Source organism: Salarias fasciatus, unplaced genomic scaffold, assembly GCF_902148845.1.
Source record: "Salarias fasciatus unplaced genomic scaffold, fSalaFa1.1, whole genome shotgun sequence".
In the NCBI taxonomy this organism is placed as follows: domain Eukaryota; kingdom Metazoa; phylum Chordata; class Actinopteri; order Blenniiformes; family Blenniidae; genus Salarias; species Salarias fasciatus.
The window spans coordinates 313,307-328,994 of record NW_021941392.1 but is presented as its reverse complement, the minus strand read 5'-3'; the positions used below and the strand labels follow the sequence as shown (position 1 = coordinate 328,994).

Below are 15,688 nucleotides of genomic sequence, written 5' to 3'. Positions count from 1 at the left end.
TGTAGAATGGGGCAGTAAGTGTTTTGCTTCATGCACTTCCTTGTTCTTTTCTCCTCTCATTTCAAGCCGACTTCCTGTGATTTTCACACAGCAGAAATTGTCGACTCCAACCTCAAGCAGCACACCAGTGAGATTCAGCATGGTATTTTATTTAAAACTTTTTCATTTGCACAGTGGGAAATTGTGAAATAACTTTGTGTTGCTTTTTTTTATCAATCTCACAAAAGAAAAATAAAAAAATCATCAAAACAACCAATGACAGTAACCGTCTCTTCAAAACACATGATACTATCAAATCATAAGTCATGTCATTTCTTTGTTATTCTTTCAGGGAACACTCTAAGCACTCTTCTACACGTTCTCTTCAAATGATCGATTTTGCAGATTGACTAACATATGATCACAGGTTATTCTGCATATCTGTCTGGAAAAAAATCCTCATTTTGTCAAATTTGCAGATCAGCTGCAACTTATGTTTTTGTGCACAATACTCAGCTTGTACTCCTTCAGAAGAAATGGGAAACCAGTCAAATTACAACTTTTTTGAGCTGATTGACAAACAAAAAGTGAATTGTGTCCTCACTTAATCTTCGTCATTATCTTTGTGTCTGAACAACTGACACATGTCAGATAGAATTAAAATGATCACATGCAGAAGAGAAAAGATCATGAAGCTGATTCTTAAACTCATGTAACGGTGCAGGTGTTCTCCTTGGACTTCACCTCTTCTTTGTCTTGGTGGAAGATCTTCCCATCAGGCTGCTTCATCCAGGTCAGCTTCACTGCTTGTGTCAGTCCGAGATCCGTCACTGTCTGGTTCAACTAAGAAACACAAACATTCCTGATCGGGGATCTCCAAGAAGCTGGATCATGTCAATCAGACCCAGTCATTTGATCTGGTCGACGTTTCACCCCTCAGGAAAACGGTTGAAGCTGTTTTCTTGACTACACTGGAGTCTAACTGAAGGATTTACACTGTTGGACGTGTTTCATGTTACTTTAATGAGTTCCTACATAGATGGCTATAAGGATAGTCCCATTTTATTACATTGCAGGCTTTCTGTCCAAGATATGAGAACTTCATCCTTGAGGAGCCCATTCTTAGACAATCAGTGTCCTTCAGAAAACAGCAATTGGTCTAGCATTGTCAGGTCTGTGAGACAGGTCACTGTCATATATGTTGGTATTTTCCTTTAAAGATAAGTGAAAAAACACCTGAAACTGGGTTTAACAAGGACAACAGTCTAGGTCAAAGGTGACTGGTACCTGCTGTAAGATGGCTTCTGCTTCATCCTCCAGGTTCAGTGATAAATTCTCAGTGGTTCCTTTTAACTTGACCTTCTTCATATGAATCTCTTTATCAAAGACAGAGAAGAAAGTCCAGAATAATGAAAGATTCATTTGATTCTTACAAAACGTCTGACGTCGGGAACGCACTGGACGCTAAAGCGTCTCCGCACCAGCGCTTGGCTGTTCGCACTGGAGGCGTGTCTGCTGCCTGCGCTCATACTCTGCCAGTATGGATGTGTGTGTTTTGGTGACCTGTGAAGAGACTTTTTCTCCTCCTGTCCTCTTTTTTTCTGCATCACGTGAATCTCTGTCACTGTGTGTGTGTGTGTGTGTGTGTGTGTGTGTGTGTGTGTGTGTGTGTGTGTGTGTGTGTGTGTGTGTGTGTCCATCTCTCTTGTGATTAGACCCAAGTGACAAATTATAGACGGACGAGCAACACCGTCCGTAACTAATCGTCATTTAATTTATTTTGGAAATTGACCGGATTCTCTTGCCTTTTCTGTTTCCGACTTCCTGTCTGGTCTGATCTGCTTGATCCAGCTTGACATATGGTGCTCCCGGCGCTTGCGGCTCATGTGAAAAATAGAACGAAGCGGAGCGGGCGCGCTGCAGAGGGCGCGCTGCAGAGGGCGCGCTGCAGAGGGCGCGCTGCAGAGGGCGCGCTGCAGAGGGCGCGCTGCAGAGGGCGCGCTGCAGAGGGCGCGCTGCAGAAGCCGCGTGCGACGCTTCCGCGTCCAGTGCGTTCGGGCCGTGAGTCTCTGATTTGAAGCCAGTGTATGAACTTTAAATGTCAGAGTGAAAATACTCCAGCCTCAGACTCCAAATTACAGTTAAAGCATCACATTGAACCAGACTGACAGAGCTTTAGGGCACATTTAAACAACAGCGGTGCTCAGAACCACTGAACACACAAGAGAACACAATTTAAATTGGAAGTTTATCTTGTGTAAATCCTCACTTAGGGAATCCTCATGGTCTTTTCTGACTTGCATTTAACATGTAAAGTTTTGTACCTGTACAGACCAAACTGGATGCTGATTTAAAACAACTAAAATTCACCTGAAAACTGAGTGAGTCAATGCAGATCTATTTCATTCCTCCTGAACACCAGAGGCAGTGCTGTAAGCACTGGAATGTTCCTTTTCACGCAAGTGTAGTGCGAGTATGTATACCAGGGGTGCCCAACCTTTTTTGACCCAAGATCTACTTTTCAAATTGCTAAGCCCTCAGGATCTACCTCGTGGGGGGGGGGGTTATAGGGAAACATCCTGATGAGGAATCCTCAGAGTCAGTGAGTTATGTCATAATGAAATGTCCAGCCTACACAGAACGGAGGAAAACATTGTTTCTAAATTTCGAAAAGTTGGGACTAAAAACATTTTCACTTGCAACAATACTGGGTGAGGGATTGAGTGAGAGGGAGTTTGCACGGGCAGCAGTTCACTTTCTTTTGAGAACGGGTCTGTACAGCAGGATTTCGGCCCCAGAAGATGAAGCTGTAATAGCGCAAATCACCTGTGTGTGGCAGCAATGCACCGAGTTGTGCCTAGTCTGCTGGAATAAAAAGAAGAAGAAGAAGAAGAAGAAGAAGAAGAAGGGGGGAGGGGGGGAGCCACCCCCGCAGCTGCACCGCTGTTTCTCATGCATGAAGCGCTGCGTGCGCACGCACACACTCGCTCGCTCGCACATTACTCTCTTCTTTTGTTTTTTTTCCCCCTGCACCTCGCGGTCTACCTGGTGACACTCCTTGAATGGTTGGGTACCCCTGATGCATACCAACAGCGACACTTGTGACCCCTGGGTGGCACAGGAACAACCATAAGTTCTGTTTTCCAACCCCAGGTTCGGTTCCTTTTCTCTTAGTTCTCTTTAGTTTGCATACAGCTTTAAGATTACGGGACCAGCCTGTACGGCATCATGAAGCTCTGTCTCCTGGAAACCTTGCAACTGTGTCGTTCGGAGCTGCCTATTTGCCGTACTAAAGGCTGCGACATGATGCTGGTCCTGTTCACCTAAGACAGTTAAGCCGATGCAGCGTCTCCTGCAGGTGAGAGATTTATTTTTAACATCCTAGCAGACAGTAAGGTTACTGAGGCTTGCATGTCGTGGCTCCCTGTCAAGCGTCCCTTAGGACCAGGCGGAACTCTTGTGCCCAGAAAGAGCCCTGGGCCACTATATTGACACCACCTCGGACATTCGTTCCTCCGAACAGCTTGGGATGTTATGGAAGTCCTGACGGGGGCTCTGCTCTCTCAAAGTGGCGCTTCTCCCACTGGAAGATGGATGCCTTTCACTTTTATTCTTAGCAGGTGGCAAACCACCTTCTAGCATCTGGTGTGCTGCCACTCCACCAGAGCGGTGCCCATGCCGTGGGCCACCCTGAGGGGAGTACCCTGGACCATATCCATGCTGCTGCCTCCTGGGTGACGCTGGCACCTTTTTTCTAGGTGGTGCAGCATGAATGCCACCACTTCCCATTCACTGGGTGTGGTCTGTGGCTCTGCAGAGGCTTCTCAGTGAGGTCGGTCTCAGGGATTCCTCATCACTAAGTCGGTATACGTCATTCTAGTGTTTACAGCACCACCTCTGGCGGTCAGTTGGGATGAAATAGAATGAAAGTTACAAGTGTAACTAAGGTTCTATGAATCCTGGAAGAGCATTCTGTCACTCAGAATCCTTGTGATCATGCAAGAAGGTTCTGTAGGAATAACAACCTGGGGTTGGACACTGGAACATATGGTTGATCCTAGGTCACCCAGGGGTCACAAGTGATATTGTTGGTATACATACTTGAACTGCGCATGCGCAAAGGGAACATTCCAGTGCTTTCAGCACTGCCGCTGGCGGTCAGCCGGGATTCATAGAACCATAGTTGCACTCGTAACTTTTGTTTTTTTCACTGAAATTGTGAATTTATACTGCAACCTGACTTTTGATTCTGATATCAATGAATCATTGATAGCGAACCCTCCTCAATAAGGTGAAGGCAAACTCATAAAGAGCCCAATGAAAACAGTCTTTTTTTAAAAAAAAAAAAAAAGAAAAAAAAAAAAGGGTAACTTCACTCTGAAACACCATCAGTATTGGCAGTTATCGCTGAAAAAGAGTTATGGTCACACGAGAAAAGAGGAAAACCAGACATACTGGGAGTGTAAACTCTACACAGAAAGACAATCTCACACATATGTCTTTGAAGCAAAGCAGAAACAGAACTCACCAATTTGACAGACAAAGAATAACTGTTGCTCGCAGTCATCGTCCTCCCAGGCTCCTCTACGGACCGTCACACAGGGAGTTTGAATGCCTCCGTTTGGTTCCTCTAGAGTCGCGTTCCACTTGGAGAAAGACATGTGACTCTCATCTGGCCACTTCCACGGGGCTCTGAAGAGGCTGATCCAGTGGCCGACGCCCGCTGTGAGGGACTTCAGCTCTTCATTTTCAGCTTCATTGGTCACACTGGCCAGGTCAGTGAAGTTCCTCCTGCAGTGCCTTTGGGCGTTGCTCTTGCTCAACTTCATGTCCATCAAAAAGAACCTGGGAGTGACCGATGATCCTGCAAATATGAGAAGGTACATGTACGGGATACATGTGCAGGAATGCACAGATGCCAATACTCGTACTAGGAGAAGCTCCCCGCTACAGCGTGCAAATACCACGCAACAGTCTGTGGATTTTTTTGTTCATAATGACAATGACAGGACTAAGACAGGCTGCAAATTCTGTTCAACTAAAATATCAAAAGGAAGTGACAGATAATTGGCACAACACCAGAAACTTAATCAGCAGAGACATTTGGAGCAGGAGATGTAACCGAATATCTCTCCTGATGGTGGGGAAGTGACAGTAACATCATCCCGTCACTGCATGCAGATGATCGGTCCCATCCCTGAGACTGTTGTTGGGGTCAGTTGTATTTAATAAGTACTCCAATAGGTACTCAGTATCAGGTAGGAGCTAAAGGTTGTCGTACTTGTCCTTTAAAAAATGAGTGTGGTTCATCCTTGAGCTCAAATGCAATCCACAAACTGGAGTTTTGCAATGATGAGTGTAAAATTCAGTCAAGCTAACTGATGAGTGTCTGTGCGATTACAATATCAAAAGAATATTTGTTAGTGATATTAGTGTCTTCTTCAACAATAACTTTAATAGATCACAGTTGTGTTTTTTAAACCTGAAAATTCAATTGCAGCCATTGTACCAAAAAAAAAAAAAAAAAAAATCACATTCTTACTGAATATATTAGTTAAGTTTGTGGTCAAAATAACTCTTCTCACTTATAACACACTGTCTGGGACTCCTTGTTTATTCAGTGATTTACGACACTGACAAGCTGGAAACCTGCCTCTGAGGTTTTCTCAGACCAATTATCACCAGACCGTCCACTCCCCAGCCGTCGCACACCTTCTGCACGCAATTATCACTGCACCCAGCTGAATCTGTCGACACCTCCCCCTGGTGCGCGGCCACGCCCATCTCAGCGCAAGCGCAGCTGACCCGTCAGAAACCCTCTTCTGTGCCTGTCGAAAATATGACTACGCGGCCCGAGCTGGCTTGCGAATTTTGCGCTGAGCCATCATAAAAGGGCACACAAACTTTCGTTTTTCTCCAGCATGTCTCGGCTGGAACTGTGGTGACAGGGAGGAAGTCCATGCCTTAAATCCCATCAACACGTCTTCTTCAGTATCCTGTCTCTGACTGTTTTGCCTTATTTGGCACCTGTTCCTCTGTGTTTTTAGCAGCATTACAGCTACGCTTTAACGAAGACTAAAAACTCCATTACTGTACGCTACACTGCAACACTGACAGTGGATTGATAGTTGATGCTATGTGGCATACACACCAGGTAGGGTCAAACCATCATGGTGTGGGGGACCTCTGGGTTCATGGTGATGAAATGGAATAGCTAACTTGAAATGAAATTAAGTTTATAAACTTACATCCATATTTTATGGAAGTATTACTGAATAAATACATTTTACGAAGCATTTTTGAGTTGTTGCTAAATTTAATTTTTTATTCTAAATCTCATGTAGCATTTCAAGTACTGCCAGGTTAAGGCAAACCCTAATTTGAGAACCACTGCTGTACTTTATGAGTTTTCGCTTCACATCATGGCTTGCTGTGCTTTCCTCTAACTCAGCTTGTGTTTCAGATGTGTGTCTGACTCTGTGCTCTGTGTCAGGGGCCTTCCACCCTCAGGATCTGTGACTCTGAACACCATCGTCACAGAAAACCACAAAACACAACAGAAGCTTTGTGTTGTCACTTGACACTGCTGCCTGGAAACAGAAATCATCAGGTGTGGTATTACTGACATGACATGTTGCTAAAATGTGATTTTCTTACCATTGGAGCAGACAAAGCTTTCTTCCTCACTGCATGGGGCGTCATGCCAGAAGCCATTCCTTGCGAAGGCACAGTTCTCTTTACCCTGTGTGCGGTCATCAGGTTCACCTGGAGCCCACTTCATGAACTCTGCTCCAACATAATTTCCCTCCCCCTGTGACCACGTCCAGTTGGACAGCTCGTGCCGCAGTCCGATCCACACCCGTATCTTAAGATAAGGTTGGGAAACGTCCACCAGCTGCTCCATGTCTTTTGCGTTCCGAACAATGGCCAGGTTTGAGTATCTTTCCTTGCAGTAGTCCTGGGCTTCAGACCACGACTTTGCTTTCTCAATCAAGAAGTATTTGTGCAGGAAACAGGCTGGGAGGAAACAAAGACCTGGGATTATGGGAAGAAAGTCAGGTTATCGAAAGGCTTTATTTTAAATATTGTTGTTTTTGTTATGTTGCTGGTTTGTATTCTTTAATCCACTGGACGGTGAGGTGCACATAAACACACATGCAGATAAAGGTCAGCTATGAAATCATTCTCACAGCACTGTTAATGGAAAAATAATTTTTCTAATGTAAGTTCATGTGTGACTGAGGCCTGGAAAATGTTCGGCTGTCACATTAAATAAAGAGCTCTAGTGCTCGTTTTAGAGGCTTTCAAGTTTTACTTGACCCAGTTTTAAATGTTGAAGTGCAGATTTGTTGTTCTGATTCACATCATTCATGAAGAGTTATCGAGCAACACATCCACACACACTGAGTGATGTAGAAAGTCTCATCTTTCATCAGTAAAGTCTCACCGACCTGATAAGAGTGTGAACCAAACATGTTGTCTGTCCATGACAGTGATGATTCAGCTTCTCTTCACTCTTCTTCTGTTTCCCAGCAGGAGAAAGACAACAAGGTTGTAGAAATTATTCGAAATAACATTTTTTTTCCAGTGAAAGTAACTGCTAATATTTGTGTTTTAATCAGAGTCACAGACAACACAAAGAGAACTGAGATCAGACATCAATAACCTCACAACATGCTATATGTGAAATACAGTTTCTTTGTTATATTGTGAAGCCAAATTCAGGTTGCTTAAAGACCAGAATGTAGAGTGAAAAATGTGTCCTGTAGAGTTTACATTGGTAAAATAAAGAAAAGTGCACAGAAAAATTTGATCTTTACGGATTAATCTCCATGTGAGTTGAATAAACTCAGTCTCAGTGTAGGTGTGTGATTGGTTCCAAGACGGGAGTTAAAATAACTGCTTTTGGAGTTGACCTTTTACCCTCTATGCAAACTCTTGATCAGTGTTGAAAGTCAACACTTGATATAAAGTTGATTTAACACGATTTAGAGTTGACATTTATTCAACATACTGTTATATATAAAACTCATTACACTGAACAACCCCAGTGCTAACTCAAGCTTATTCAGACTTTATCTAATTTTGCATGAGTCATTTAAATCACATCAAATTCAAGAAGAGAGCTGATTTTCAGCAAAATAAAATTTTAGTCAGAAAAAAAATCTTTTTTTTTTTCCTGTGGATTCTTTCAATGTTCAAATTGGTTCATCCTCCAACTTTTCTTTCTTTCCAAATTAAAGACTCTCTGCAGACAGATAATAAATACTTTCTTTTTGAGTCCCATTTAAACAGCTGTTCACACTGTTGTTTCTGTTTAAGCTCCACCTGAAGAAAATGTCTTACCTTTCATAAAAGATGGAGGTCAGTGAGCAGATCAGGATGAAGTGGGCTTCTCAGCTCAGCCTTAAATACAAAAACAGTCTCTTTACTTCTTCGAAACCAGTTTCCAGTTTGCATCCAATGCGAAAACACTGATAAACATATGATTTACATTTGAGTGGGGTTATGTTTCTGCTTTCCATCACAGCTGAAGTCAAATCTTTTTTTTTTCTTTTTATGAAGTCAAATCAAGTCTACTCTGGACAGCTGAGGACAGCTGAGGACACACACCTGGACAGGTCTCCAGTCTAACACACAGCAACCACACACACACACACACACACACACACACACACACACACACACACACACACACACACACACACACACACGGCAAGGGGCAATTCAGTGTCACCATGCTTTTGGACTGTGGACATCACACTGTCTCTTGATAAAAAAGGATGAAAACTCATTTCGGTCATCAACAAACAGAGCTGTTTCAGAAGGAACAGACACAAAAAGAGTTGGAACATGTCTGGTGAGCAAATGTGGAGTGGTAGGGCAGGCACTCACTGTGTAACAATTCACTTGTTTTTTCCAAAGCGATCTTGTCCCTACGCTTTTATAAGGTTATGGGCTGGCATACACCTGTCAGCAAGGGTGATTAACAGACAGACCTGAAACATAAGATTGATCCCCAAAACAGCATTTTATTCTAACAGAAGGATACTCTCAAACAAAAACCAGCCACTCGTCACTCGAGCGCTCCTCATAAATTTAACAGAAAACGCCGCACAACATGGTATGCCAAGCAGTAAACATAGAATGCTCCTGAATCTCCAAAGTCCCCCGCCCAAAGTTCCCTGAAGTCAGAGGCTCACATCCCCGCAGGAGACCGACTGAGTGGGCCGGCGGCAGATAATTACTCACGGCACCGAATAATCCCCAGACCTCTGGTCCCTGATGCATCTCCTCACTGACCCGGCAGCTCCGTGGCAGAATAATCCAGTTGATCCACTGTGCAACAAAGTTATAATTCCAACTGGCTTCAAGGTTTGGTATGTGGCTGTGTGTTGTGCTGGTGCCCTCTCCACAAGTCTCTCCAGAGGCCTTTCAGCTCTATTCCAAGAGTCAGCATGGCTGGAGTTGCACCGTCTCATGCACCACTGTGTTGAGGGCCAACGGAACTCTGGCAGCCATTTGTCCCTGTCCTGGTGGTGGTCTCCAACAAAGGAGGCCATCATGGTTTTCAGGGTGTGGTTGACTCTCTCTGTCATGTTGGTTTGGGGGTGGTAGGCTGTTGTGAGTTTCTGGGTCACACTCCAGGACTCGCACATCTGGGACATCAGGTGACTCGTAAATTAGGGTCCACAATCTGACACCAGGCACTTGTGGATTTCCCAGCGTTTGAAGATCTCATTCCTGAGAATCTTGCAGACCTTGGGAGTCTCAGCATCCTTCATGGCAAACAACTCCACGCATCTTCTGTCCACCTCAACCATCAGGATGGAGTTCCGGTCCTTGCTGGGAAGAAACGGGCCCATGAAGTCCACTCCAATCATCTCCCCTGGGGCTTTGATGTCAGGTAACTGGAGGAGACCAGCAGGTTTCTCATTGGGACCCTTTTATTGCTGGCAGGTAGTGCACGTACGGATGTGCCCCCAATGTCTTTGCAGACGGTCGGCCACCAAGTCACCTGGAGAACCTTCAACAGGGTCTACATCCTGTCCAGATGCCCTCCAAAGGGGATGTTATGGTAATAGGCCAGGAACTGTGGTGCCAACACAGCAGGTACAACCAGCTGATAATTGAAAACCCCATGTTTAGATGGCACCCCCCAGTACCACACCCCTTGCTGTAGCTGGTAGTGGATACGACCAGGACTGGGCTGGTGAGTGGAGGGCTTGAGTTCATGGCAGGTCGGGTCCGACGCCTGAGCATCCGCAATCTCCTGGAAGGAGAGGTAGGTCAGGTCTGCCCAGTTTTGGGGAAAGTAAAACCCACGGTCCCGTCAGGAACATAGGGCGCCCGTGAAAAAGAATCTGGGACCACATCACAGTGCAGCATCCCTTCTTGTAGTGCACTTGGAGGGTGAATGCCTGTAGTCGCAGGGTCCACCATGTGAGGCGTGACAACATTTTAGGGAAGTTGAAGGCCCAGGACAGAGCACTGTGGTCCATATAAACATCAAATTTGCTCCCCTCAAGGAAGTGTTTCCAGTTCTCCACTGCCCAAACCATGGCCAAACATTCCTTTTCAGCAGTAGAGTAGCGCAACTCAGCACCATGGAGAACTCTGGAGGCAAAAGCTATAGGATGCTCCTCACCATCAATGTCCTGCATGAGTTCCACCCCCAGGCCCACATCACTAGCATCACAGTGAACCTGGAAAACCAGCTGGAGTTGTGGCTGAGCCAGGACTGTCGGAGACTGCAACAGCACCTTGAGGTGGTCCAACGTGGACTGGCAGTCGGAAGCCCACAAGTCTGGGCGTGAGGACCACTGGAGAAGCCCAGGGTGAGGTGGAATGTTCAGTCATCTTGTTCTCCAGCATGGCGTGAATTTGCTCCTCAATGATGATGATGCTCCGAAATTCTACCATTTGAAGTCAGAATGTTGAACCTGGAGAGCCTTTTATATTCTATGTGAACAAATACTATTTAGTTTCTTCATGAATGCTTTGAAACTGTCGATATTTTAAAGCTAGGGTTGGCGATTTGAATGAGATACATTTTTTTAAATACTGGTTAAAATGATCTTTATGACCTGATGGGAAACAATTCATAGCGTGTTCTTAAAGTAGTTTGGAAAATATCCGCTATCTACAGCAGGAGTAAAACGGGAAAAACAGCAACCAATCATCTTGACGGGACACCTTTTTTTAAACCAATCAAATCCCTTCGTCGTTCGACCTGCCCCCTGCACGTACATGTCAATGGCGTGCACTGACCCTGATTCAGTGCGCGCGTAGAAGGACGGAGCGTCGTTGCAGAATGGCGGAGAAGAATGTTTGGGGCTTTACTTACCGGTGAGTGCGCCATAACTTGGCGTAGTGCAAATAAAGAAAAACAAAGAAACGAAGCGCTGAGGACAGGTTACGCCAGGAACGCACTGGACGCGGAAGTGCTGCGCGCACCGTGCGCACGGTCTCTGCGTCTCCGCTCCCAACGGAGCTCCTCCAATGGGGTGGGAGCTGGGCGGAGCCTTGGGAGATGCTACATTCGTGCTACATGCTAGTTTTCCAAGATCGCCAACCCTAGCTTTAAATAGTGCATTGAGCTGAAGTCGTCAAATCAGCAAAGCAGTCAGTCAACAATACTGGAGATTCTAGAGGACTAAACTTCCATGTTCATCACTTTAACTGAAGGAGTTTCTGCAAGTGTGACAGATGTTTTTCTTTGAAGGCTGAATTCAATGCTGTGTGACTTGCAGAATCAAAAAGATGCTGCTTACATTCATGTAAATCATTCACAAACAAGAAAAAAAGGAAAACAATCAAGCATATGAAAATTAGAGCCGCAACAACAGTCTGTCATCAGTTTGCAAATTATGGGCATTGAAGTTGAAATATGCAAAAATCATGGGCGAAACTCAATTTAAAGAACGCCAACAAAAAAATTTGTCCTCTAAGCAATATCAACCACACTCGACATTAAAATTAGACTTTTATAAATTGTAGTCCTATATTTAAGTTTATTATCAGGATTGTCTAATAATTTGCTGCTGTCTGTGGATGGAGAGGTTTAAGGTGGAGCTTTTCAGACACTGGCTCTTCTAATTACCGTGTTTCAGAGCTCAATAGTTCTCCATCTATAACAAGAATGGACAATCACATTAGAACAGTAAGTTGGTATGAGCAACACATGAAGGCCTTTTTAATCATCACCATCACCGTCTTCACATGTGGGACCAAAAACACACCTGTCTGAACATTGCTAGCCTCAATACTGTCTTTCAGCCCTGCTTTGGCTGATGTAGCTATGCTAGTAACTCTGCTGCTTTCAAACATAACCTGTAGCAAATTATGAAGAGATCAACTTACATACACCTCATGAGAGTGGTGTGCCTGTCTCAACATAGCTCCGGAGATCACGCGGGCACTCAAACTCCCCCACCACTTTAAGGTGGCAGGTCAGGGTAGAGCCATTGATGATTCTGATAGAAATTAATTTTGTAGGTCAGCTGTGATAAATGTTATTTTTGTGTTGGGTCTACTAAACTAAAAAAAAAAAGTAACACTATTGCTACAGTGTATGTGTTAGAATGGGCGAGTTTCCGGTTTTACTGTGAAAGGATTCCAGTCTGAAGTCACATCCTGTCTGGCTGAGCTCTACGTCTGGAGCCTCGCCGGTGGAGCGGAGGGTTACAGAGAACATGCGGCTGAGCGCATCGTGAAGATGTTTGACCTGTTTCAGCAGATATCCATCAGGACAAAACACTCTGCTCAGGGCTGAAGACTGCTCAACATCAGATCCTGTAAAGTGGGAGAGAGATCCTTTCATCATGTCACAGAAACTGAATAATGCGCTTCACCTGGGAGGATAGAATCTGGATCGCTTTTAATCGCTTCTAATACGATTGTTTTCAATGGGATTGGACAAAAAACACCCATGTGTCATATCACCCACAATATGAATCATCAAACTGTTGCACAGTGTTTTTTTCCGTCTAAATGCAGGTGATTAAAGGGCAACTCCGGTTTTTTGACACCTGGACCTTATTTATAGGTGTGTGCATGCTCATATACTCACTCAGACAAACATCGTGCAGCTCGGAGTCCTTCAGAAGTTATTTAGATCCAAACAATGTAGCCGCACTAGCGGGGGTGCCACAGCAATGGAGCGTTAGCGCTGGACATAATCTCTGCAAAATTGCTCATTTCGGCTGTATTTCTTCATCCATCGCCAGTGTTATCATAAAGTCAGCTCGTCTACCGTCTTCAGTTGGGTCAGCTGAAGAGCTGACAGTTTTCGCTAACTTAGCCACAATTAGCTCAGATGGGAACGTTGCGGAGCTCCTCTCCCCAGCAGAGAGGCACTTTGACTCGGCCTCGGCTGTCACGGTGCCCAGGCGTCTGACTTCCAGGGGCCGAGTTGGAAAATGGCCCTCAGCTGCTCCACGGAGGCTCCGGACACCGGCGAAGACGCAAGGCTCACGCGCGGCCGCTGGATGTCTCTCCTCGCCGGAAGGATGCGTATCTCCGCTCCCCGGCGGATGCACGCTCCACGCCGGTCGCGGGACGCGCGATGACCCGGAACTCTCTCCTCGCCGGGAGGAAGTGTATCTCTGCTCCCCGGCGGATGCACGCTCCACGCCGGCCGCGGGACGCGCGACGGCCCGCCGCGCCGCGGCCTGGAGCTCTCTCCTCGCCGGGAGGAAGCGTATCTCCGCTCCCCGGCGGATGCGCGCTCCACGCCAGCCGCGGGACGCGCGACGGCCGGAGCTCTCTCCTCGCCGGGAGAATCCAGATCTCCGCCGCCCGGCGGATGCGCGCTCCAACCACGCCGCGGGACACCACCGGAGGCCCCCCTTCCGACCGAAAGGCAACCCAGCGCCGATGGAGGAAAAATACAGCCGAAATGAGCGACTGTGCAGAGATTATGTCCAGCGCTAACGCTCCATTGCTGTGGCCCCCCCGCTAGTGAGGCTACATCGTTTGGATCTAAATAACTTCTGAAGGACTCTGAGCTGCACGATGTTTGTCTGAGTGAGTCTATGAGCATGCACACACCTATAAATAAGGTCCAGGTGTCAAAAAACCGGAGTTGCCCTTTAACACCAGAGCAGCCAAGACGGTCTGACAGACCTTTTGGGTTTTTATAATTCAAATAAATCTGTTAAAAATAATTCCCCTGTCCTCTAATTCTTTGACTTTTCCTAAATATGTGTCTTGTATGTTTTTCTGAAGCAAATAAGGTCCTAACAATGACACACATAAAATTACAAAGCATTTATACCTCCAAAAAAGATTAAAAAAAAAAAAAAAAAGACGCACTTTGCGGGGCTTTTTTTCTGCCATTGATTTGTTTTGGTTCATGTGCGCATCTGAACAGGGAGCGAGCTCTGACAGCAGACAATCAGACGGCCAAGAATTTCAACCAAATCCCAAAAGAAAGACAATGAAAAGAGGCATAATGAAGCGATATTCAGTGGAAGAAGCTTTAGCAATGATACAGGAGGTCAGTGAGGGGGAATCGAATGACGGAGACGTGTCGGACATCAGCGATCTTGACTGGAGTGAAGAGGAGGAAAGTTCTGAATCAGAGTCAGAACAGCCACGGGCCAAACAGCGAAAAGAAATGTAATTCTGCTGCCCCAAAAATGCCCGACCGAACTCCAGCTGCTGCACGGTCCAGCGCAGAACCTGCAGTGGCGCAAGGAAGCGCTCACGTACGCGTCACCTCCAGGTATGGAGAATTACTGTCGGCTACTGTCAGTTTACAACTAAATAATAACATAAAATGGTGTAAAAAATAAATAAACTAATGTAATAAAATTCAACACAACAGTGAACACGGTAGTTGACAGCAGGACCACTGGCCCAGCGTCTCCAGAGGTGCCAGTTACAGATTCAGGTAAAATATTGTATCCTTCATCAAAGTACAGCAAACCATGTATTTTTCGTTTCCAAAAATTAATTTTAGAACAAACATATTTTCTGAATGAATACCTTTGTCCTGTCGAGCCTGCAGTCCCATAATCAAACGAGCAGGGTGAGGACGGACCGTGTGGAAAGGTGTCTGGCCACCATTATTGTTGTTATTGATGGTTAATAATACAACTATTTTGTGTGTGTGTGTGTGTGTGTGTGTGTGTGTGTGTGTGTGTGTGTGTGTGTGTGTGTGTTTATCAGGGCAACGAGTGCGCAGAGTGTGAGTGAGAGGTGATGCTGCGCAAATGCACACTATATAAAGTTTTAAATAAATTTTAAAACCTGATTTGAGGCATTAATAAAGCAGACATGAGGCATTAAAAGGTTTGCTTATCCTCTTGACTTAATATTTTATTTATTTATCTTAATTTCTAATACATTAGATTACAGACAAACAACCTGTTGGTGTGCTCCTGCGCAAAAACACTGCAAAATGTATGACGGTCTGTACACACATATGCATACAATAAGGTCAGTAAGTCTTTAAAGGTACAAGACAGACACCGTTTTTCATTTATTATTTATGTGCATCTGAACCTGACTTGTGACACAAAGAAGCAGAAATAAGTTTAATTCCCCTCAGATCGTCTGGGATGCAGCAGAGCAGCCAGGAAATAAAATGTATTTCATCATGTTAATTTAGCAGTGAGCTTCGCTGCAGTGCCTTTACAAATGAGGAGCAGTGTTCATTTGAGTGGTCAAATTGTGCTCAGCTGGGTTAAACCCACTTTCTCTC

The 15,688-nt window shown here is 45.3% G+C and overlaps 1 protein-coding gene across 1 annotated transcript; it reads right to left on the bottom strand.

Moving 5' to 3' along the window:
- Positions 1-272: 272 nt before the first annotated feature.
- On the bottom strand, positions 273-7,503 carry LOC115385562 (macrophage mannose receptor 1-like). The gene is made up of 5 exons (XM_030087630.1): positions 7,431-7,503; positions 6,637-7,014; positions 4,508-4,843; positions 1,267-1,355; positions 273-822 (listed from the first exon to the last, which is right to left on the bottom strand). The coding sequence occupies exons 1-5, from the start codon at positions 7,465-7,467 to the stop codon at positions 688-690; spliced, it is 975 nt and encodes a 324-aa protein (XP_029943490.1). The 5' UTR covers positions 7,468-7,503; the 3' UTR covers positions 273-687.
- Between the last annotated feature and the right edge of the window lie 8,185 nt (positions 7,504-15,688).